Source organism: Pyrus communis, chromosome 11, assembly GCF_963583255.1.
Source record: "Pyrus communis chromosome 11, drPyrComm1.1, whole genome shotgun sequence".
In the NCBI taxonomy this organism is placed as follows: domain Eukaryota; kingdom Viridiplantae; phylum Streptophyta; class Magnoliopsida; order Rosales; family Rosaceae; genus Pyrus; species Pyrus communis.
The window spans coordinates 3,923,145-3,946,388 of record NC_084813.1 but is presented as its reverse complement, the minus strand read 5'-3'; the positions used below and the strand labels follow the sequence as shown (position 1 = coordinate 3,946,388).

General features: G+C 39.6%; 3 protein-coding genes across 4 annotated transcripts; 2 read left to right on the top strand and 1 right to left on the bottom strand.

Annotated features, from left to right (window-relative positions):
- The first annotated feature begins 114 nt into the window (after positions 1–114).
- On the top strand, positions 115–4,941 carry LOC137708592 (mannan endo-1,4-beta-mannosidase 2-like). The gene is made up of 5 exons (XM_068447706.1): positions 115–1,090; positions 1,504–1,701; positions 2,624–2,746; positions 3,061–3,272; positions 4,268–4,941. The coding sequence occupies exons 1-5, from the start codon at positions 698–700 to the stop codon at positions 4,671–4,673; spliced, it is 1,332 nt and encodes a 443-aa protein (XP_068303807.1). The 5' UTR covers positions 115–697; the 3' UTR covers positions 4,674–4,941.
- Positions 4,942–5,406: 465 nt separating this feature from the next.
- LOC137708738 (uncharacterized) lies at positions 5,407–6,286 on the bottom strand. Its single transcript, XM_068447883.1, has one exon. It carries the CDS (start codon positions 6,230–6,232, stop codon positions 5,489–5,491), a length of 744 nt encoding a protein of 247 aa, XP_068303984.1. The 5' UTR covers positions 6,233–6,286; the 3' UTR covers positions 5,407–5,488.
- Positions 6,287–18,924: 12,638 nt separating this feature from the next.
- Positions 18,925–22,827, top strand: LOC137707637 (putative ubiquitin-conjugating enzyme E2 38). 2 transcript variants are annotated; one of them, XM_068446553.1, is made up of 7 exons: positions 18,966–19,031; positions 19,181–19,261; positions 20,256–20,804; positions 21,021–21,081; positions 21,299–21,438; positions 21,518–21,829; positions 22,304–22,827. In XM_068446553.1, the coding sequence occupies exons 2-7, from the start codon at positions 19,196–19,198 to the stop codon at positions 22,535–22,537; spliced, it is 1,362 nt and encodes a 453-aa protein (XP_068302654.1). In that variant the 5' UTR covers positions 18,966–19,031; positions 19,181–19,195; the 3' UTR covers positions 22,538–22,827. The 2 variants fall into 2 exon arrangements, with proteins under 2 accessions (XP_068302653.1, XP_068302654.1); XM_068446552.1 differs by having other exon boundaries at positions 18,925–19,261.
- The last annotated feature ends 417 nt before the right edge of the window (positions 22,828–23,244 follow it).

Here is a 23,244-nt window from a genome sequence, read left to right as displayed (position 1 = left end):
ATAAAAAATTAATTAATGAAATAGAAAAATAAAGGATGATGATTAGAATCTAATTTTTCATTTTAAAATTGTGATCAAAACTTCAAACCATTGTATTGCTGCTAATTGCCCTCCTTTTATGCGTTGGTGAGATTGAAGTTGAACAGGACAAACCTGTTCAGTAGAAATATTAAAATTCAAGAAAAGCAGTGAACTCAGGTACTCAGACGAGTCAGATCTACACACAACACAACTCAGCAGCAAAGTTGCAAACAGCTTGATATCAACACTGCAACCACACCACACCACCCCACCCCACGCCACCCCACACACCCACCTCCCTCTCCCCCTCTCTCTCTCTCTCTCTCTCTCTCTCTCTCTCTCTCTCTCCATTCCATTGAAAAAATTTCCATTTTTCCATTTTTGACTATTGGTTTCTTGGTTGAACATGTTAGCTCTGATTTCTCTACCATATTCCCCACATGCCCTCAAACCTTCCTCCACGCCTGTTGCATAAACTTCCCTTTTCTCCTTTTCCACTTATATATATCAGGACACCAATGTACATTTTTTAGCAAGAGAAGGATCTGGGTGTTCCCATCTGGGTTCTGAGGATAATAATCTCATCTGGGTACCAATAAATTTCGTAATTTTATTGAAATTTAGCCAAAAGGGTGTCCTGAAATCCTTCAAATCCGCCGAAATTTTGGGGCTTTTTATGATCTTGGGGTCCTCTGCAAAGAAGAAGAAAATGGTAGTTGCAGGAAATGGCCTGTTCTACCCAATTATCGGATTCGCGTCGTGTGTGGCCTTCATCTACATGTCTTTCGGTAACTTGGGGTCGAATTTTGGCAACCAAACGAAATTGAGTTTTGTGGGGAGGAATGGGACTCAGTTCATGTTGGATGGCAAGGCATTTTACATTAATGGGTGGAATTCTTATTGGCTGATGGATAATAGTGTGGATGAGCATAGAAAGCCGAGGGTCCGGCAGATACTGCAAGCCGGTGCAAAAATGGGCCTCACCGTCTGCCGGACTTGGGCGTTTAATGACGGCGACTACAATGCCCTCCAGATTTCCCCTGGTCACTTCAATGAGCAAGTGTTCAAGGTAATATTAATAATCCATGTATATTAATCTTTTTTTCTTCGTATTTAAAATGTTGATTTGCTGTTTTGTGGGAGGTGGGAACCTTTGGATTAGGATTTCATTGAACATAAATTTAGAGACTTTGTTTACTGCGATCGAGTTCTAACCTTTCTCTGCGTACTTGATTGGGTGGTGCAATTTGGGGGCTTACTTAAGTGGTGATCCTGTTTTGCCATATCTATACATGAATGTATTATCAGTAAGGTTTGCTGCTAAAGTAGTAAATTTACGGTTCAGTGTAACGAAAGTAGTAAAATTACGGTTCCATATCTAGTTATTTTTCGACATTCCTTATGTTATCTTAAGAAGTACCATTAGTTAGCGATATTTCTCCGTATTTTGTTCTTTTTCATAACAGCTTGATCTGGTGGCAGGCTTTGGATCATGTCATTGTAGAAGCTAGACAACAGGGCATCAGGTTGCTTCTTTGCTTAGTTAATAACTTGCAAGCATATGGCGGGAAGACTCAGTATGTAAAGTGGGCATGGGAAGAAGGTGTTGGTTTGAGCGCTTCCAATGACTCATTTTTCTTCGATCCATCTATTCGCAATTATTTCAAGAACTACGTCAAGGTAATTTTGTTTTGTTGCTTTACTTTCCAGGAACAAAAAGTTGCACTGCTCTTTGATTATACTTGGACAGCTCATAATCTTAATGGAAAACTGTTTATGGTAATGCCATTGATACATTTATTTATATTTTGAAATGAAGAAACAAATTTTGGTATGCGGTTAAACTTTGGGAGTCCTAATATTTCATAGGATACTTCAGTTCACCTAGAAGTATTTATGTTGCTATGAAGGTGAGGTATGGGGACAAAGTTTTGCTGCCAAGATGACGTACTAAACACTACTAGGTTTTACTTGCTGAACATTTGGTTTCACATAATGTAACGTAAGCTTTTTAGTCACAAAATGATCACTAGGCATAACTACTAAGACTGCAAAACCTCTTAATGTCCTGATCAGTTGGAAAGATTGTTCTAAATCTCCATTTGGATCTCATACAGAATCGTGTGGATAGAAGAACCTGAAATGTTTCATTCTTTGGCCTATCTAACTTTCTTACGCTTCCCTTTCCCCTGTTCCTACTAAGATACAAATGGAAGGATCTAACTGAGTGCCAGATTTTTTTACTCATGATCACATGAAGTTGAGGAAAATTATGAATTTTAAAGCACCGAGCAACCATTAATAGGATTGTGGCATTTAAGATTTATGAGATACATGTCATGTCTCTGGATTTTGGTAGCCATTTGTAAATATAATATTATGGAGGGCATGTTTAACTGTTGTGGATTCTAAAGTGTTTCAATGTTATGAGTTAAATGATTCTGTACCTTTGGTATCCTGAATAGGTCATTACTTTTCCTTCAGTGATTTGTGTCTCTACAATAACAGAAACCGCAAGAAACTTTGTTTTAATCAATTTTTGTGTTATGAAGATTTATAGGTTTATAGCCAATTCTAATTCATTTCCCCTTTTTTCCTCCAGACTCTCCTAACAAGGAAGAATACTCTCAATGGAATTCAGTATAGAAATGATCCTACCATTTTCGCGTGGGAATTAATAAACGAACCTCGTTGCATAACTGATGCTTCAGGTGACACTCTCCAAGTATGTTTTCAACTATCGATACTGCCTTCTTACAATTATGAATATTAATTTTAAATTAAAGATTTGAGTATTATCAATTTTAAATTAAATTAATAGCCATAACTAAAACTAATAAAATGGCTATAACTAACCATTTTACAATAATTTAATTAAATATATCTATTTATTATCATTTTTTAACCGAATTTGGTATGTGTAAAACGAACCTCGTTGGGGGTGGGGTGGGGTGGGATGTGGTGGGATGGTGAGGGGGAGGGGGGCTCAGTAACCTCTGCTATTAGAACATGAATTAATTGTATGTTATAATGTTGCAGGATTGGATAGAAGAAATGTCAGCTTTTGTGAAAGCAATTGACAAGAACCATCTACTGACTGTGGGCCTTGAAGGGTTTTATGGTCCTAAAAGCCCTAAAAGGTTAACTGTGAATCCGGAAATGTGGGCATCCAGACTTGGCTCAGATTTTATTCGCAACTCCAAGATCCCCAATATTGATTTTGCCTCTGTTCATATCTACCCTGACCATTGGTAAGCTTTTGCGTGTTTATTTACATTGCATGAAATTTCTCAAGTCGATATGAGGGACGTCACATCTTACCAACGTTTTAGAAATCTTACGAATGCATGCACGGTCCCTGTCTATGAAGTACATAATCAGATATGGATACTTGAGGATATATAGATGTATCTTAACTAACTGAGTAAACGATGGAGATGCATATACCTAACTGGGGTCTTATCTTAAAAGCTCACTTGAGCAAACAATCCATGCTAACCTTGGATCTAAGTCCACCTTTTTTAAATTCAAATCTTGAAAAAGGACCTTTATTGAATAAATGTAAACTAATTGTGATCCAATAGTTGACATGGATGTTTGTGCTCACCCATGAGTTTATCATGACTATATATCAAATAAGGTTTATTAAGTACCATTCTCTAAGTCTTTAATTTAGATATGAACGGGTGAGATGTACAGTGATACAACTCATCAATCATATTTTGAAACGGTATAAAAGAATGAACTGATTTAGTGGCCTATGAGAAAATAAACAACCAAGCCTTATCTCACTAAATGGGGTCCGTTGTATGAATCCTAGAACACCACTGCTCGGTTTTGCGCCAGCTCCAAGTACTGCATATCTTTTCTTATAGTCTTTTCCAAGTCTTCCTAGGAACTATGAGAGAATAATTATAAATATAGGAACATGTTCATTTTCTTCGTACTTCGAATTCAAATTATTGACCAGGTGGATTCGTGATTGAATTTGTGATCAAGGTTAACCTGATATCTCAAACTATTTGGCAAGAGTATTTTATGTAGACTATTGTAGATTTTGTTTAGTATTTAGTCATCTCATGTGCCCTATTTCATTTGATTCATTCTAGAATGTAATTCAGTCTTTTCTATCCTTTAGTTCAGCTCGTCCCCAACCTCATGTCTGTCATAATTTTGTGAAAGGATGTTTGCCCTTGTATAATGGTACATCTAACGACTACTCATTTCGTCCTCACTTTGTGGGTAGGTTCCATGATGAAGAATTTCACAATAACCTCAAATTTGTCTACAAGTGGATGCGTTCTCACATTGAAGACGGAGACAATGAACTGAACAAACCTGTCATGTTCACCGAATATGGATTGTCAAACCAGAACAAGGACTTTGAACCATCTCAGCGTGGGAGGTTTTACAAAACGATTTTAGACGTGATATACAAATCTGCCAAGAAAAACCAGTCTGGAGCAGGTGCTTTAGCCTGGCAGTTTTTCGTTGGAGGAATGGACGAGTATAATGATGAGTTTGGGATAATTCCGTGGGAAAGTCCGTCTGAGTATAAGATGATGATAGAACAATCGTGCAGGTTGGCTAGACTCAAGGGACCAACTCAACAACAGCGAAATTTGAAAGACTTGTGTTCGCGAAGACGGTGAAATGCTCATTTTTGTCAGCAGAAAAATTTGTTTCCTTGGGGAGTTGGGTCCATATATTTACGGTTTGACAGTGTTCAAACGAGTTATAGAAACTGCATTGGTTGTGATGTTCTCAAAGCTTTTCACGATGAAAGAGTACAGATTAACAGCCAAAAGAAGTCATTTACAGCCAACCTGCTTGATTGTTCTACTTCATTAGTTGAATTAGGTTGCTTTGCTTGTAAGAAATGTTATCTGATATTTACAGCCAACCTGCATGATTGTTCTACTTCGGTTTGATTTTTGGTCAACCGCTTTAGTTCTGGTGGGATTTCGTCTTCAGAACTTCAATTGATGCAAATTATACTTCTTGTTATACAATCACACGAAAATTATACATTTCGCGGAAATTATTCCCGTGTGCCTATCTCCCTCCTGTCATGACTTGTGCATATGCTAAAGAAAAAATTGACTGGTTAGATGAAAAATTGGAATCAACCTCCCCCGTTCTTGTCCTGTAACCGAGATTGAAGAGCATCTACTCATGCATACAACACATTTGGTACAATCTAATCTTATTTCTTCCCAACGAATGCATTCGACACATTTGAATGGGCAGATTTCCAACTTGTAACTTGAAACGAGCATGAAGAAATTAACAATACTACTTCGTTGTGTATGTTTGCCGGATGCATAACCCCAATTTAATGGAAAGAGAAGAGCAATAAAATGGCTAACCGTATAATTTCTGCAATTCAACACCAATAAATAAATATGTATATAAAGCAGATTTTTTTTTTCATACATCTGAAAGTGCAAAGAAACTACATCAACATTCAGCTACGTTTTGCCAATCTGGGCGAAGTCCTCGTGCCATTTACATTACCGGAGGCCTTCTCTTTGTTTTCCTTCCCCTTGCTGCTTTTACCCTTCAATTTCTTGTCCTTGAAACTCAGCTTATTCACCTCCTCCGCCACCTTCAGCACAGTCTCCGCAGGCTCCTCTTCCTCGGATCTCCGGCTCCGAGTCCTCCTTGTGGCCACTCCCTCCGATCCACCACTCAAACCCTTTGAAGGGCTCACGCTGTTACCCCTCTCAGCCTCCATAGCCACCTTATCAAACTCATCCGCCAGCTTCTTCACAAGCTTCTTCCCCTTCACAACCTCTGCCTCCTGTTCCTCCTCATCGCTCTCACTAATCACATCCAAGAACCTCCGGCGTTTTGTCACACGCGGAGCCGGAGGGGGCGAATCGGAGGAAGCTCTCTTGCCGCTGGGCTGATTACGACCCGACTCATTTGCAGATTTCGCAAGCTTTTGCTTCTCATTCTCTATCTTCTCCCTCTGCGCGCGGAGTTTGCCGACACTGCCTTCGATGCGGCCCTGGAGCCTGAGGCGCTTGAAGCTGAGGCCGCCCATGGACCAGTGGGCCTCGTTGGCCCAAGAGAGAAAGGGGTCGAGGACGTCGGCAGGCGGGTCGACGCGGTGGTCATTGAACTTGACATCGGTGTAGAAGCGGGGCCGGGGGAGGGTGTTTCCGAAGAACTTGGCGGGGCTAATTGTTTTGAGCTTCATCACCATGGCTGCTGAATGAATAGGCTGAAATGTTGGTTCGAGAATTTCGACAAACAGGTGGGGGGGGGGGGGGGGGGGGGGGGGGCGGGCGGCAATAGGAAGAAGCAATATGATTAATGGATTTGGAGTTTTTCAGATTTGATAAGGGGGTTATAAAGAAGGTGGTGTGGCGGGGAGTGAGTGGAGTGGCGGGAATTTTTGGGCGGCATAATTTTCGCGCTAAAAATTTTCGAGGTTTTTAAGTTCTGATGTTATGGGAGGGAGCCAGATCTCCTAAATATTTTTGGCGCCATCATTTGGGCAAAATGCAGAGTTAGTGCAACCTCCAAATGAGATATTAAAATGTTTAAATCAGCACGGCTAAGACTAGTTTCTAAATTCGATATCAAATTAAGTTGCTCATTGTATGGCTTAGTCGAACTGTCAAATATATCAATGTACAAAAAATAAAAAATTGTTTCAAATCTTTTTTAATTAATTGCTATATGCATTTTATTATTTTTATTATTATTTTATTAGGGGTGTGCTATCTACACACCCTATTTTACTTCTCGCACACCCTTTGATAATTTATGTTCATTGATCTTCTTTAATTTATCTGATCCGACGGCCAAAAATTAAAAAGATGTGTGAGAAATAAAATGAGATGTGTAAATATCACATCCCATTAATTAGACATATCAAGGAGAGTAGAGAATAAAACTTTAAACATTATTAAAGTGCCACATAGGTCATTCTATTAAATAAAAATTTTACGTTCAAAATTTGACATCTCCAAAGAGATGCTCTTACTTTTTAACTTTCTAGTTTTCTCAGTTGTGGATTCAAAAAGCTTTCTCCTACCTTCTAAGAGCACTTCCAGTGTTGGAAGGCATCCCCAAGTCAACTGCCTATTGAATCCCGTCCAATGAATAATAACTTATTTAATGAACAGTAATTGTCTTTTGTATCTCCACCTCTAAACTGAATAGTCATGGCAATAGGCAATAAAATATTAGTATTTTTTATTTTATAAAATAATAAAAAATAATTTTATTTGTAATTTCGGATATAATTTTTAATCGATCTCATTGTACCACGTGTCATTAAATAAGAAATTACAACCCAAAGTATTTGAGAAAATATAAACTTTTGGTGTAAGTTGGAAGATAATGATAAGATATTTATAGAAAAATTAAATCTTTTTTTTATTAATTTTTTCTGATTTTTTTATTTTTTTTATTATTTGTTATTAAATTTTTACATTTTTTATTAATTTTATAACGTGACTTACGTCAGCTTTGCCTCAGTGTGCCTCAGGCGCTCGGGCTGTGGATTCCTGCCTCCCTTCTCCCATGGGCCCACCCCTAGCCCAATTGTCCGCCTGGGCTAGAATAAGGAAGGCTGGCGATTTGGGTTTCTAAGCAGCCGGTCCCCATGGCAATGCACAACGCTGGACTTGCTCTAAAATCTTTTTTTTTTTTTTCCTTTGATTATGAGTGCAAGACAATTAAGTTAATGCAAATCATAGAAGCCAATATATTATCTATCTCTACTAGTATAAAATCAAGCCTATATTTCAATGAAACATGCTTGGACAAAAAAAAAAACTAGGCAAAAAAGAAAGGATAATAATTCCTAAGGGCATTTGTCAAAAACAAAATAAAAAAATCAAATTAAATACGAGTGTGTAAAAATAAAACTGTAAAAAATAAAAGAAAAAAAAGTTGGTGACACGCAGCAAAATGGAGCGAGGATGCGAGCTGATCCAGTGGTATGCCTGTGACATCCCGTCTCGAGATTATAAAAACGTACGTGTGAATTTACCTATTTACCCCTAGTTCGTTACATTTATGTTAGTGTTGTTTTGTGTGGTGTGGCATGTGTTGGACCACACACACACACTCACACACACTGTCTCTATCTCTCCCGTGTTTTCCTCTCCCTCTGTCTCTTCTCTCTCTCTCTCTCTCTCTCCCGTGCTCCCATTTCTTCTTCTTCCTTCAAACTTGTACGGACGAACACCAAACTCACCCAAACCATCATAGATCGAGGGAACCAACTACACCATTGAACTCGTGAGGTTGAGAGGAGCACGATCATACCATTTTCAAGTGAGAAATCATTCGTTTTCACGTCGATCTCACAAACTCCGTTTTGAACACTATTCATGCAAATTTAATCTAGCATGTTTTTGGACCTTTGAACCTTGTAGATGTCTTAGTGAGGTCCCAAGGAGCCTCGGAGTGTTTTGTTGGACGAGTTTGGACATCGGGAAAGCTTGGTTCAAAGTTGGCCGGTTTTAGATTGTGTGGACAGGTATAATTCCGTGATTTTTAGGCCTTAAAAGTAGTCTATCGTGATTCTACTAGTCCTAAGCTTCATTTTGGTCCAAGAATCATGAAAATTGGTTGAGAAACGAGTGAGAAAACACGATTTGAAGTTTTCCCAGTTTTCCGGCGCCGGCGATGGCGCCGGAGGCTCGCCGGAGAAGGTGACGGAATATTCCGTCAAATCTGACGGAATATTCCTGACGCCGTTAACGGAATCTGTCAAAACTGACGGAATATTCCTAACGGCGTCAGTTGACGCCGTCAGTGTGCGCCACACGTGCCTTGGCCGGCGCGTGGGGGCGCGTGCGGCGGAGGAAAATTATTCTAAAAATATGGTTGTGATCCTGAGGTTGTGTAGAGCACATTGGTATATTCAATTGTCCATTTTGAGCAATGTATGAGAAGTTATTACGAGAAGTTGGTTATGTGCTTTTAAATTAACGTTTTCGTAGTTATTTCACATATACGTGATTCGTATCCCGAGGACGAGCGTGCACACTCGAGGCAGGGGGGCTACGACCCATCCACTTATCAGTGAGTGGGCTTTTGGTTTTCCGTATATACCTATATACATTTATATTCCCAGAAATTAAATAAAAAAGGTTATTTGTTTTATGCCATGCATCATATGAATGTCATTTACGCATCATCGCATGTATTAGTAGTGGCATACATATATATATGCGTATTAGGTGTTGTGGATGCACATGTAAGTGCCAGGTAAATGTTATTCATATTTACATTCAGCAGTAGTTTGAGATGCTTAGAGAGCTCATAACCTGCACCCCCGGTGTTAGTGCTCCCGCCCTGAGCAGGGCACAGTCCTTCACGTGATGTTCACCTCCCGCAGCATATGCTCAGCTTGGATCCAAGCTAGGTGCACAGTCCTGTCGTACAGACCACATTAGGTGGTTCCGACTCGTAGGTGACCCGCGATTATTCGCACAGCCTTCACGTGATCGTAGCACTAAAGCGTATATATACGTTACACCCAGTCCTGTCGTACAGACCACTTTAGGTGGTTCCGACTCGTGGGCAGGTTCAGTTGTTCAGTTATTGAGTTTGAGATTGGAGCTCTATATGCAGCCGTACAGGTCACGTTAGGTGACTCCGGCTGCCAGATGTTATGCTATTGATGTGATTTATACCTGAGCACTTGCATATCATTATGAGGCTGTGACATGGCCTATCTTGAGTATAATTGGCTTACCCTTGAGCATGTTTGGCATATTTATACATACGTATATATGTTTATTTTCTGGGAAGTATACAGGTTTTACGGCGAGGGGTTAGAATGTATTTTGCTAAATGGTTTTCAAAGAGCTTTGTTTTTGCCCACTCACGCCTTTGTTTTTGCGCCCCTCCAGGTTCTAGTTGCTTAGCAGTTTCGGTGGTCTTCCCAGAGGGCTTCCCGGCATTTCTGACAGATACTCACCATTGTAGGGTCACCTTCGGGTGTACTATTGTCGTATCATTTTCTTTGGACTGCTGTAGACTTTATGCTCTGAACTTAGCGTTTCACTTACGCTAGCACTTGTCTTAGTACTTTGTATGCTAGTTTTTAAATTATTCGTACTTTTACATTACTTTCTTTAGCTTCCGCACGTGCACATGGCTACGTCACCTTCGTGTGACGGCCAGCACACCCTGATCTCGGTCGGGGTGTGTCAATGCCCACCAATTGTTCTATGAAAGGTCCCAACAAGCTTCATCAGCTAACCTTGAGCTTTTTTTTGTATTTTAAATGACATGTTTAATCGTCATCATTTGAAGCCAAGTTAAAAAATAAAATAAAAAGAAGGAAAGAAAATATATAGAGACATGAGTCGCCATTTCATCGACCCTCCATTTCTTAATTTCAAATCTCCTCCATCTTCTTCTATCTCAACCTTCAAAACTTTAACCCCCAAACCCAGTCCACCACCACATCTCGCTGGCGCACCTTTCAGCCCCAATTCCCTTTCCTAATTCTTGCTCCAAAATCAATTACTCTTATATAAAGTAGGAATTTTAACCCTAATCCCCGATTGAAATTTAAAGACAAAATTGGTGGATTGTTTGATGTTGATTGATATAATGACTTGATTAATATGTATCGAAAAAATATTGATTAACTACCTATTTGAACCATTGATGATATGTAAAGACCCGTTCCCAATTTTACGGTTTTTATAATTTTAATAAGTAACTTTATGAAAATGCTATTCAAGGCAAATGCGTTGACTTTATTTGACCACCTTGTCTTGTCATGTAAGATCTATTTTCTTGGCGTATCATTGTAGTATTCGTTGCTATGAACGGGCGCAAACAAAATGTGATTCGAAATTATAACGAAGATTTTATGAAGTTTTGAACGTCGAGGATATTTTGGTAAATTGATAATTAATTGGACATGTGATATTTTTGTCTAACTATTGGGTGAGTGCCACATAGGCACCCAAAAAAATTTAGGAACTCTCTCACTCCTCCCTTTTCTCTCCCATTCTTTCTTTCTCTAGAGAGTTCTCTCACTCTCTCTCGGCTCTCCCTTTCTTCCAGTGAAACAAACCACCACCACCACCAAATTTTTTGGCTTGTTGAACACCAAAACCACCATTATTTGCATGTCCTCACCACCATAAAACTCCGTTGTGATTTTTGTTTCATTGAAAACGAACCCGAAACACCAATTCGAAGAACAAGGTTTTGGGCCGAGACTTCTAGGTGTGATTCAAACAATTTTCAGCCATCTTTTGAACTCAAAACAGTTTCCGGTGAACCCGTGACCTTCTAGACCATTTTCCAGCCAAACCACGGTGAGTTAGCCATTGGGAAAGGTTGCTCATAAATTCTGGCGAGAACCCAGTTTTTTCCGCAGATGGTATTTCAGACCATTTTCCAAACACCTCCGGCCACCGTTTGGACTCCAAGCAGCCGCCGATTGTTCGTGACGCCTCGATGTTTGTGCTCGGGAGTTGTAGCACGAACTCCAGGTGAGTGGATCTCTTTTTTTTTTTACTTTTTACAGTATATATATATATATATATATATATATATAAACTTTACAATTTCCAGAAACATTTCTTTATATGAAACTATGCTTTGCTTGCCATGTCGTACATAAGTTACATTTTAAATATTGCATTGTTACACTTGTGAATTGTATTGTGTGATGCTGTGGAGACTCAGGTAAGCTTCAAGTGAGTATTATGTGATTGAATGGGTTGAATTGCATTGGTATGCACACATTTATTTAGAGCTCATCATGGCTGCACCCCAGTATTAGTGCTCGCGCCCGGGGTTAGGGCCAGCCTTCACGTGATTATTCACCTCCCGCACCTCACACTCACCTTGGATCCAAGTCTTGTGTCAACCTGTCGTACATACCACAATAGGTGGTTCTGACTTGTAGGTGACCCATGATTTATCGCACAGCTTTCACATGATCGTAGCACTTGAGCGTACATATTTATACCCAGCCTGTCGTACAGGTCACACTAGGTGACTCTGACTCGTGTGCTAGCCTAGATTGATGAGCTACAGATCCAATCGTACATGTCACGTTAGGTGACTTCGACCGGCATACTATTTTATATTGGTTTCACACGTAGCTTACATTTATTATTGCTGAGATATTATGACATGGCATACTTTAGTTTTCGCTGCTCTTGGCCATTGGTTTTTATACCTATGTAGTAGTATTATTTTTTGGAAACTATACGAGTTTTACAGCGAGGGGTTATAACGTTTTCAAAAGGTTTTTATTAAAACTTTATTTTTAGGCCCACTCACCCTTATTTTTTGCCCCTCTAGGTTATACCTGAAAGTTCTTATCGATGAGGATTCTTGGCAAATCTCATTATAGGTGGCTACCTCTGAGGGTATGATCTTTACCCACACTACTGTACTTTACTTATGCTCTGACATCATGTGTAAAATGGGTTCATTCCCGCTCACAGCGCATTCTTGTCTTTAGGCACTGTTAGGTTTAAATTTATTCACATTTTCCACATCACTATACTTTATGGCTTCATCACCTTCCAGGTGTCGGCCAGCACAGCTCGATTCGGAGTCCTAGTAGACAATTCGGGTCAAGGTGTGTCATGATATCAGAATATGAAACCACATTGTGACAATTGTATGGTGTAGTCAAATTAAAATTTGGAGTTATGTTGGTTTGTTATTTTGAAGTTTCTTGGTTTTCAACATTTGGTAAATCAATTTTTTTTTCATCTAGAGTGGTACTTGAAGTCATAATTTTAGGACGCTTTTATATATCTGTTAAGGTTACTGTTAAATCAACCGTTAATTGGTGACATGATGTCCACGTGAATAATGACTGAACATTACGTGAATATTAAAAAATTTTAAAAATTAAAAAAAAAAAGGAAGAAGTTTTTGGTCGTCTCCTCCCTCAACCCTCCCGACCGTTCCTAGTTCCTCCCTTCTCTTGTCTACACCCACCATTCCCCCTCCATCTATAACTCCATCCACCCAACCTTATTATTGCTAACTCATTGCGAAGAAAATTTTCCAAATATTAAGCTTATTTACTGACCTGGAATTCCATCAACCGTTACTTGACACCTATACACATTTTTTACACCAGTCCATCTTTAAAGTAATATATATTGGAGTTTGGACCCTTTGTTTCTCCTTCCTCTCTCTCTCCCTTCTTTAGGAAACTGAAAGGCCTTTTTACTAATACAACTAAGGCCTTTTCTCTTCCCTCCCTTCACAGTCTCTATGCACACTGGCAACCAACCAATTTCCAACCAAAACGGTCACCACCACCTACATCCAAACGTTTGCCACGACCACCGCTAAGATCACCCACTCGATGTCTGATGTTGTCTACCCACAACCACATCACGCCCACCAATATGAACACCCATCCGAAACTCTAATCTTTATCACCCAACTGAAATATGAATTTGGTACCATCTTCTTCTTCTCTAGGATGCCCAACTCAAATATGATTATAAAAAAAAGGCATAATTTTGAAAAATTAATCCTAGTAAATTCTTAGCATTATCTGTAACAACTCCTCCCGATTAAATTTACGGATTTTGGAACTAGGGCATTTTGGACATTTATTAGGTGAAAGATATTTTGGGGATTGTTTTTTTGGGCCTTAATTAGTAAGCCGGGCGAAGCCCACCTTCCTTTTTGTACCCCGGCCCTCCTTTCTTCTTGGCTGCCACGTGGACATTTCTCATATTTTCCCCTCATTTTCTCTTCTTCTCTCTTCTCTCCCCCAAGTTCATTCTCTCTCTCTCTCTCTCTCGCACCAACCTCCTATCCCTCTCCTCAAGCTACATCACCCACCCATACAGTGACAATGATGGCAACACCACCACCATCACCCACCACCAGTGTCGACTTTCTCCCTCCCTCATTCTCTGTGAAGCACAGAGGCTACCCAGCCCCCTCCGACGAGTTTGGCGGCTTCAAGCCATTTCTCGACCACGACTGGACCTGAAAATGGTAAAATCTTAATCTACTCTTGTTGGTCTTCATTTTGGTGGGAAAATAGCATGCTAGGGTGGAGAATCAGAGTTAAATGGAGTTATGGAAGCTCTAGCTTGCACCTTTGCCAATCTGGCCTGAAAACCAGATCGTTCCAACCCAAACCCGGAAACCCAGTTATAACCCAGGCCTTTGGGCTATGGAAACCCAGGCATTCGCCCCACTAAACCCAGCCCAAGTCTAATAGCCCTAAGGCCCAAACCCAAACCTAGGCCCAAGCCCAACCTTGCAGCCCATACCCATTGAACCCTTGGCCCAAAACTAACACACCCCAACCTAGGAAAGTCGAAGCATGCTGGCCATTACCGTGAGGTGACGTAACCATAAGGGTAAGTGATGTGAAAAAGTGGATAAATTTAAAACTAATTAGAACTAATTATACTAAACAGTGAAAGAGTGCGCAATCGTGGGAATAACCCACTACAATTATTCAGAGCATAATAGACAATACGACTATTGTAGAGTGGTCAAAGTAGCTAAGTACACTTATTACACAACAGTGGATAAAGTTCATACTTCTAAACCAAAGAGAATGTTAGAACTGCCGAGATTCCTCGAATGCCACAAATAATACAACTATCTAGGTCATGAAGGGGCGAAAAACAAAGTTGAGTAGGTCGGCAAAATAATGCTTGTATGAAAACATTTATTTTCGAATATAGTAACCCCTTGCCGTAAAACAAGTATAGTTTCCTTAAAACATAGTACGTAGGTATGTAAACAACAACAATATAACCAGAAATATGCTAAGTCATGATATTTCAATGCCACAGTAATAAAATCATGTGATAATCAAGTATAGCTAAGTGCTGATCCATCTAAGCTGACACACGAGTTCGAACAGAAAATCTGTGACACAAACAGGATTGGGTGTAATCAATACGCTCTAATACTACGATCACGTGAAGGCTGGTGCAAAAGCATGGTCACATACAAGTCGGATTGCCTAATGCAATCTGCCCGACAAGACTGACACCTAACTTGGATCTAAGGTGAGCGAATGGTGCGATGTGAACATACACGTGAAGGACTGGCCCTGGCCCTGGGGCGAGTACTAACACTGGTGCAGCAAGATGAGCATGTACAAATATGTATGAATGTCATGATAGTAATATCTCAAACATATAGCAACAATTATCACATTTAATATCACAATAACGAATACTTGGCAATATAAGCGTAAAGGTGGAGTAACTACGCATTAAGGGAAACTATAAATACGTATAGGTATAAAATAAACTGCCCACTCACAAGTACGTCGTAGGGTCGTAGCCCCCGAGCTTAGCCTAGCCTAGCCCTGTAAGTCCCCGGGATACGTTTCCCTTATATGTGAAATAACTATAATAGAATTAATTAAAACACATATACGACAACTTAAATAAAACCCCAATATTTTGCTCAAACCTAGGGTTTAAATACATGAAATTGATCTACTCGACATCACGAACCTACACAAATTTTCAGATAAATTTTTGGACCTCGCACGCGCCCTCACGCGCCGACCAAGGCACGGCCAGACGTGCCCCTACGTGCAGGCACGTGCTATCAGTGTGAATGACGTCGTTAGGAATATTCTGTTAAAACCTTAACATAAATTAACGGCGTTACTTGATGTCGTTAGAATATTCCGTCAACTTTGACAGAATATTCCCTTTCTCTGACGAGCTCCGTCGTTCACCGTCGTCCTTTGCCGCCGTTTACAACTCGAATCTCGCCGGTTTTTGGAAAAAGTGTTATACCTTTTTGGATCCAAAAAGTGGACGGAGGTGATCGGAAATCACCTCAAAAGTTGGGCCAAAAGTGAACTCCTCGAAACTCGGTTGTTTCGACATTGAAGCTTCTTCAAAATTGTCCTAGAGGTCTCAAAAAGTTGTGGGAAAACTTCCTCAACCTTCAAAACTCCTTAACTCGGCCTGAAATTTGATGAACTCAAACTCACTGAGTTTAGACCTTCCGAGTTTGACGTCCAAAACTCAGTCAAACTAAGGTTGGTTGGTATGGTTGAGTTCGTGAAGATGAGATGAACGTAATGTTGAGGTTTTTAAGCTAGATCTACGAGCTTTGGTGCTCATTCAAGGCAGATACAAAGAAAGAGAGATTCGGGAGGGAGAAAGAGAAGGAAGAGAAAGAAAGCTTTTTCTTTTGCTTTTCTGATTGGGTGCGATGATAAGGGAATGGATGGGATTGGTAAGAGGTTTGAGGGAGTTGATTGGTGAGGGAGTGAAATAATGCGGAGTGCACGGGTTAGCTTTAAAGAAAACCAGGGATTGGGTTTAGATTTTGTACAGAAAAGATAATCGAAAATCTATCCGAAATAAAAATTCTCGTACTCTCGCAACAACGTTTACAATTTAAAAACGATAGCGAGGAATAAAATAAAAGCGATATAAACACGTCCACGTCATTTGCCTACAAGGGCATAATAGACAATTTACATAGTCGGGAAGAAATTACATAGAAAATTAAGGACAGGTCGTCACAAAAGCCCTTGGCCTAACCCATATGGAACCAGCCCAAATCCCAGGCTGCACATGGGTCTGCGCATAGGTGTATGCCTTGGCCGGCGCATGGAGCACATGTGCCTCCACCAGAGGTATTGTGCTATGCGATCGTCCATGGTGGTGTCAGCGACTTTTTCGGTGATCCAAAATGGATCGTGGCGGCGCGTGTAGTGACTCATGGCCATCGGGGCCGCCACCCCATTGCGATGCATAAGGGCGTGTGCGGTGGCTTAGGTCTCCCTTATGTTTTTGGACGTCCTAAATCCATTTATGACGTCTGTTTCCTGAAAGTCAATTGTTATGATATAGTTTTATTAATTGAACCCTTTATGTGTTTAGGTGCATTTATTGTGGCATTTCCGTCTTCGCTAGTTTGCATGGCTCTTCGAAGATGAAGTATCTGTGAGTGGATCTCTTCTAAAATGCATGATTTTACTTTTAGAAATGCATACATGAGAAACATGATTTAATGGTTACATTTTATGAAACGTTTATGAATAAATTGGTTTCACGCTTTATGAATTATGATGCTTTATCGACTTTACGTTCTTCGTAGTGTATATGATTGATGACTATATACTATGAACATGATTTAAGATGTGATGTTTGAGCTACTAAGCTCCGTTGAGATATATATACTTATATTTTGGAAAGATTATGTTCAATGATTTTTGTGCTTATCTAGTGGTCACTCTATGCCCACGGACAAATGATACTTTTATATATGCCTTTGGGTAGGTGTTGTAGGAGCCTATGGGCGATTGATACTTACATTTGCCTTCGGGTGGGTGTTGTTGGAGCCTACAGGCGAATGAAGTGTTCTAAATGAAGAATTCTATATGCCTTCGGGCGATACTGATACCATTATTTAGCACACTATGTATGATATATGTTTTACGAAGGTTTTATGACATGTTGGGGTTTTGGAAAACCTATTACATATTATACTATTGAGTTTTCATAAATTTTGGTGGTTAGTACGTTAATGAATAACTATTTTAGTATTACTTATATATCAACTTGATCCACTCATGTTTTGTTTTGCGCCCTCTCAGGACTTAGAATCGAGGCGTACAATCCCGGTGTCAGGGCACTCCCGCATTGGCATCTTCGAGTCCTCTCGGTGTAGGACCCATCCCTTTGTTCAATTTTATATTATTTTCTTTCTAGTGTCTCGGATTAATTGTATGCTATGAACATGTTCCACAATTGCATGTTCATTGTAGCTAAACTTATAACTTTTATTTATATTCATATTTCTTCATTCTCCTCATGCATGTTAGTATGGCTTCGTCACCTTCAAGTGTCGGCCAGCACGTGCCTACCCCTGGTGTTTGGAGGATATCAGGGTTGGCGCGTGTCATTCTCACTACACCTAACATGTGTGGACATTTTTAAAATCTTAATTGACTACTCTTGAATTTGGAAATATTTTTAAAATTCTTTAAAATCCTATTTTTACTACACCATGATTTCAAAGTCTTATAAAATCCTCATTTAAAATCTTAATTGCCTACACCTTGATTTTAAAGTCTATTAAAATCCTATGGAATCATAGTTTGACTACACTCCCTAAATTGTTGTTCTCGAAGGAGGAAAAAAGGAAGACGAGATTAGTGGGGCCCATAACCCATTATGTATTATTTTTAATTCTTTAAGCGGAGGATTAGTGATGTAATGTGTACAATGTCAAGTCATGGTTGGTGGAATTCTAGGTCAAAAATTTATGTTCATTGTGAGATTAAGATCTCACACTTACAAATAAAGACGAGTACCACTAGATTGTAGTATTAAGAATGTAGTTAATCAAATAAACCATGGGACATAGATCTTCTTCATATCTCATTGAATTCGATAATCACTCCATTAACTCATTCCATTAGTCTACTTCACATAAACAGAGGTCTTGTTATGTCCTCCCTATTGAACGATGAGATTTCTTAATCATTACATTCCGAACGATGAGGTACACAGAGAATCCAAATTCGTAGAAAGCAGGTGGAAGGTATTAATAACTCTCTCTTTCCAATCCAATTATTCTTTCCATCAAATTTTGGTTAATGTGTTTTAGCAGTGAAAATTAGCCGAACGAGTATTCACACACAATGTGTTTCACCATAACCTTCATAGAACTCACTCTCAATGGCGCCTTCAGAGAAAATAACTCGGTCCACCACTAAAAGGTTGCCACGTTTCAGTACATGGTCATCCAGCACACATTGGATTCCCCTTGCCCGTACCTTTGTTTCCACGTACGATAGCGGAACGTACCTAACAAGGCGCGAAACGCTCACACTTTCTCTCTCCTCTTCTTATTGGACGTCCCACTCCACTTTGCTACTCCCTCTGTCTCTCTCTCCAACTCTCCTCCTTTTCTCCAACAGTCTCCAATCCATCTCTCTCTAAATCTCTCTCTCTCTCTCTCTCTCTCTCTCCGCATACAATTCAAGACGGAATTTCAGAATTCACAACTTGCTTTGAAAGGTTTTGATCAAGTTTTTTCGATGACTTCGATTTCTGGCCGTGTTTTTTGATTTTCATAGGAAAGATTCGATTGTCTTTCTCTCTGTCTCCGTCGTTTAAAGTTGTTTGGTCCCATCTGTTTTTCGAGGGATCGTTGTCGTCGTCATCAGTTGTGGATTTCTGACATGGCCTCTTCCGCTTCCGGAGAAGCCCTCAAACCCTCCGTCTCCAACAAACTCAAGCAGAAAGAGGTACTTTTTTTTGTAATTTAATTTGATTTAATTTAACCAATTCGACTTTTGGGTTTTATTTTCCTGGGTTGCTGTTAAATTTTGTGATGGGGTTTTGCGATTTTGGGTCGTTTGTGATGAATTTTTTGACTCGCTGGTTTGATTGATTGCCTTGCAATTGTGGGTTTAATTCTTGAATTTACTTGGAGGCCCTGCAATTTTTTTGTAAGTTTTCTGGGTAATCTGGTGCTTTACTTCTTGGTTATTAACTATTTGATATGTTTTTTTACAGTTTACTCTTCTGCACTAGTGGTTTTCTTTACCGAGTGTTTTGATCACTCAGTAAAAAGCTTAGTCTCTGCAAAAGCTGATTGCTTCGGTTAAAGTGTCTTCTTTTTTGTTGGCATTGAACTTTCAAGAGCTTTCGCAATGTAAATAAATCCACTTGTGTTCGTCACCACCCGTTTAGTTCCATGCGGAAATGTGCATCGAACTTGTTGTGATCACTGTTATTGTTATTGTCACAATTACCATCTGCAAAGTTGTAAGCTTTCAGTATGTTGTTGCGTACTTGCTGTTAATTAAAAGTACTGGTGTTGGTTTGACCTTTTATCGTTACCCTGGCCACTCATATTATTGCAATATACTGCATTGTTTTCTATTTTAAGATCACCAAGTTTACATATGCAACGGAAGTTGCAGAGAAAAATAAATTCTTATATGTATGTATGTTAATATTTTAGTTGCAGTAGTTATCGAACAATTTCAGCTTACTCGAAGTAATTATTTCTCTCCTAGGGAGCTTGTTTTTCAACAAAGATCAATTAAGAATTTTTTATGATGGCATTGAAATTGACTTGGTTGGTAATGGAAACAGTGAAGTTTTGAAGAATGAGATGGAAGAATAAGTTAAGCTGTATTATCTGTAGTAATTTTACAGTAGATGATTATTGGTTCCCTTTTCTTATGTCTTATGTACCATTGCATGATTGTAAATTTGTACTACTTTCTGTAGGGTACTTTGGACAGTGATGCTGGGAACTCACCTAGTGTAGTTGGATCAGAAGATGACGTTGATCTCCTAAAGAGTTCAACATCAGGATCAACCAATTCAAATGTTGTCAAAACTTCCAATTGCTTTTCATCTAATGATGATGATATGAGCATGGACGATGAAGACGACAACGACGACGACGATGATAATGACTATGATTTCGATGACAACGATGGTTTTCTGTATGATGTTGGTGATGATTTGCAATCTCAGTTTGATAATGTGGACTTGCCTCCCGGTGTAGAAGCAACTCTTCCCTGGTTGAATGATCCTTCACCGAGTGAGAAACCATCCACTAAGACGCTAGCTATTTCAGATCTACCACCATGTAGTTCAACTGTTCATTGTGAAGCAAGTTCAACTGTTCCTTCTGAGGCAAGTTCTACTAAGGAACCGGCAGACAGCAATGACGACAGTATCATGCAAACGTCTCAACAGTTTAAGCAATTTGATATGGTGGAAGATTTCTCGGATCACCACTTTAGCCGCGTGGGATATTCAGATGGGCAGGTGAGTTAGTTGAACTTGTGCTTCACACCTGTCCCCTCCCGAACATTTATGTGTGAGCATGTGCGTGTCCACATCTCTCTAGTCTTTATAGATGTTCCCTGGTCTGGCTGTGTGACACAGGCTTGAGTGCACACATAAACTCTGCATGTGCAAATTGTGGAAGTGTGTATGTCTGTTTTTGTGAATGTGGACTAATCTGTGTTTGTTTCTTGATAGCCACCCAAGGCTTGGGCTAAGCAAATTCAGGACGAGTGGAAGATTTTGGAGGACTTACCGGGTGAGTTCTACCACTGTGTATAGCGATTCACCATGCTTGATTATACCAGTGTTGGAATATTCTTGTGTTTTTAGGCTCTCTGTAGTGCTACCGTTGTTTTCCCCATTAGAAACTTCACCTATTTTTCAAAATAAGTTCCTTTCCTTTCTGGTCATGGCATGGCATTAGTTTAGTAGGTTGGCTCACATCTTCTCTCATTTCAATTTTTCTTGCGCAGACACTATATTTGTCAGGGTTTATGAAGCTAGAATGGAACTTCTGAGGGCAGTAATTATAGGACCTCCGGGCACTCCCTACCATGATGGTCTTTTTGTCTTTGATTGTCTCTTCCCCACTGACTATCCTAAATCACCACCGGTGTGTATTTGGTGCTATTGCATTGGTGTTTTATTTTATATTTTGTCTATTGTAGATAATTTTGATTTTCTTTTGTCAGATGGTATACTACTATTCAGGTGGTCTTCGATTGAATCCAAATTTGTACGAGTGTGGGAAAGTTTGCCTCAGTCTCTTAGGCACTTGGAGTGGCAAACAAAATGAAAATTGGGTCCCAGGGCAATCAACAATGCTACAAGTTTTAGTCTCTATACAAGCTCTTATTTTGAATGCAGAGCCCTTCTTCAATGAGCCTGGTCATGAGAGAACGTATGTTGGAGCAGAAGGGCGAAGGCATTCCCAAAAGTACAATGAGGATACCTTTATTCTATCTCTAAAGACAATGATGTATACTCTAAGGAGGCCGCCTAAGGTATGATTTCAGCAACCATCTCCTTTACAGTACACTGATCTATTTGTATTAACATTTTCCGTTGTTTCTCGATGGAGGGTTGATTTACTAGAATGAAGTAGATTGTCTCGGTTGAACTTTGACTTGCTACCAGAACAGTAGGGAATTTTCTTTCTCACATTTGTGCTTTGTGGGGTTGAAACAAGTAGCCTTGCTGTATAAACACCGGTTCTGAGTCGAGTATTATTGTAGAATTTAGTTGTGTTAGGATGGTTTTCTCTGCTTGCTGTTGCTGTTAGAGAACTATGCTGTTACCTAACCCCTCAAGTTACTATGATGTTACCTAACCCCGCAAGTTCCAGAATGAATCTTAGCAGCTTAGATGAAAAAAGTGAATAGGTCAGTTTGTATGCTATCTTTTGTTTTGAGAGGCACTTTCTGTTTTGTATCTTATGTTTGTAGGTCCGTCACCTAACCAAGTGAGTTTTCTTGCAGTATTTTGAGGATTTTGTCTTGGGCCATTTTCGCGATCGTGCACACAATATTCTGGCAGCATGTAAAGCATATACTGAGGGCATTTTGGTAGGGTCTGATATCACATCCCAGAATGCAGAAAAAAGTGGCTCCTTACAATTCCGGGCAACTGTAGGTAAGATGATGAATACACTCGTTACACATTTCACCAGAAATGGATCAACCGACTGTGACAAGTTTCGAGTTGAAGCCTGAATCACATTTGACTTGCAGCTGACTTGATGTGATTGGGAAGGTAATAAGATTTAAGATAAATTAGCGAGGTGAAACAAAATCATTGGACCTGCGTATGGTATTTTTCGTTTCCATCTGCTTTCCAATACTGGTATTTTGGAATTGGTTAGTTCATTTTTCTGTCTGTTTTATCGTTCGGGATTCTGGGTAGTACATGTACGTATAGTAGGATGGCGTGGTGGATGATGAAATTCATGTTGAACTGCGACTTGGCTTATTGCTACGTTGATCTAATTGTGACCTTGTTTAGATGCTTATAGCCAAAACAATTTATGTCAATTTCCCACGTCGTTGCGTGATGAGTTATACTTTTTGATTCCTGTTGTACACAATCATGCGTGTATCTCTCGTAACGTAAATAACAACTTCAATTCAATGAAGTGTACGGTAAAAATATATTATAAAATTGAAACTCGTCATTCAGACAATTACCCTAACTGACAAATCAGGACATTAATTTACCCGAACCGAAAAAATGATGGTCTAGGATCCAAGCCCATGAAAAAAAATTCTAGCGATGAACGGCTGTGATTTAACCCTTAAAATACCGTCTCATGTTTTTTTGCTTTTGTTAATTACATTACGCGCGGTAAGCAACCGGCATTCTCTAGTACATATATCATCCAAAACCCAGTGCATTTGCACTAATTAGTATCTTTCCTTGACTT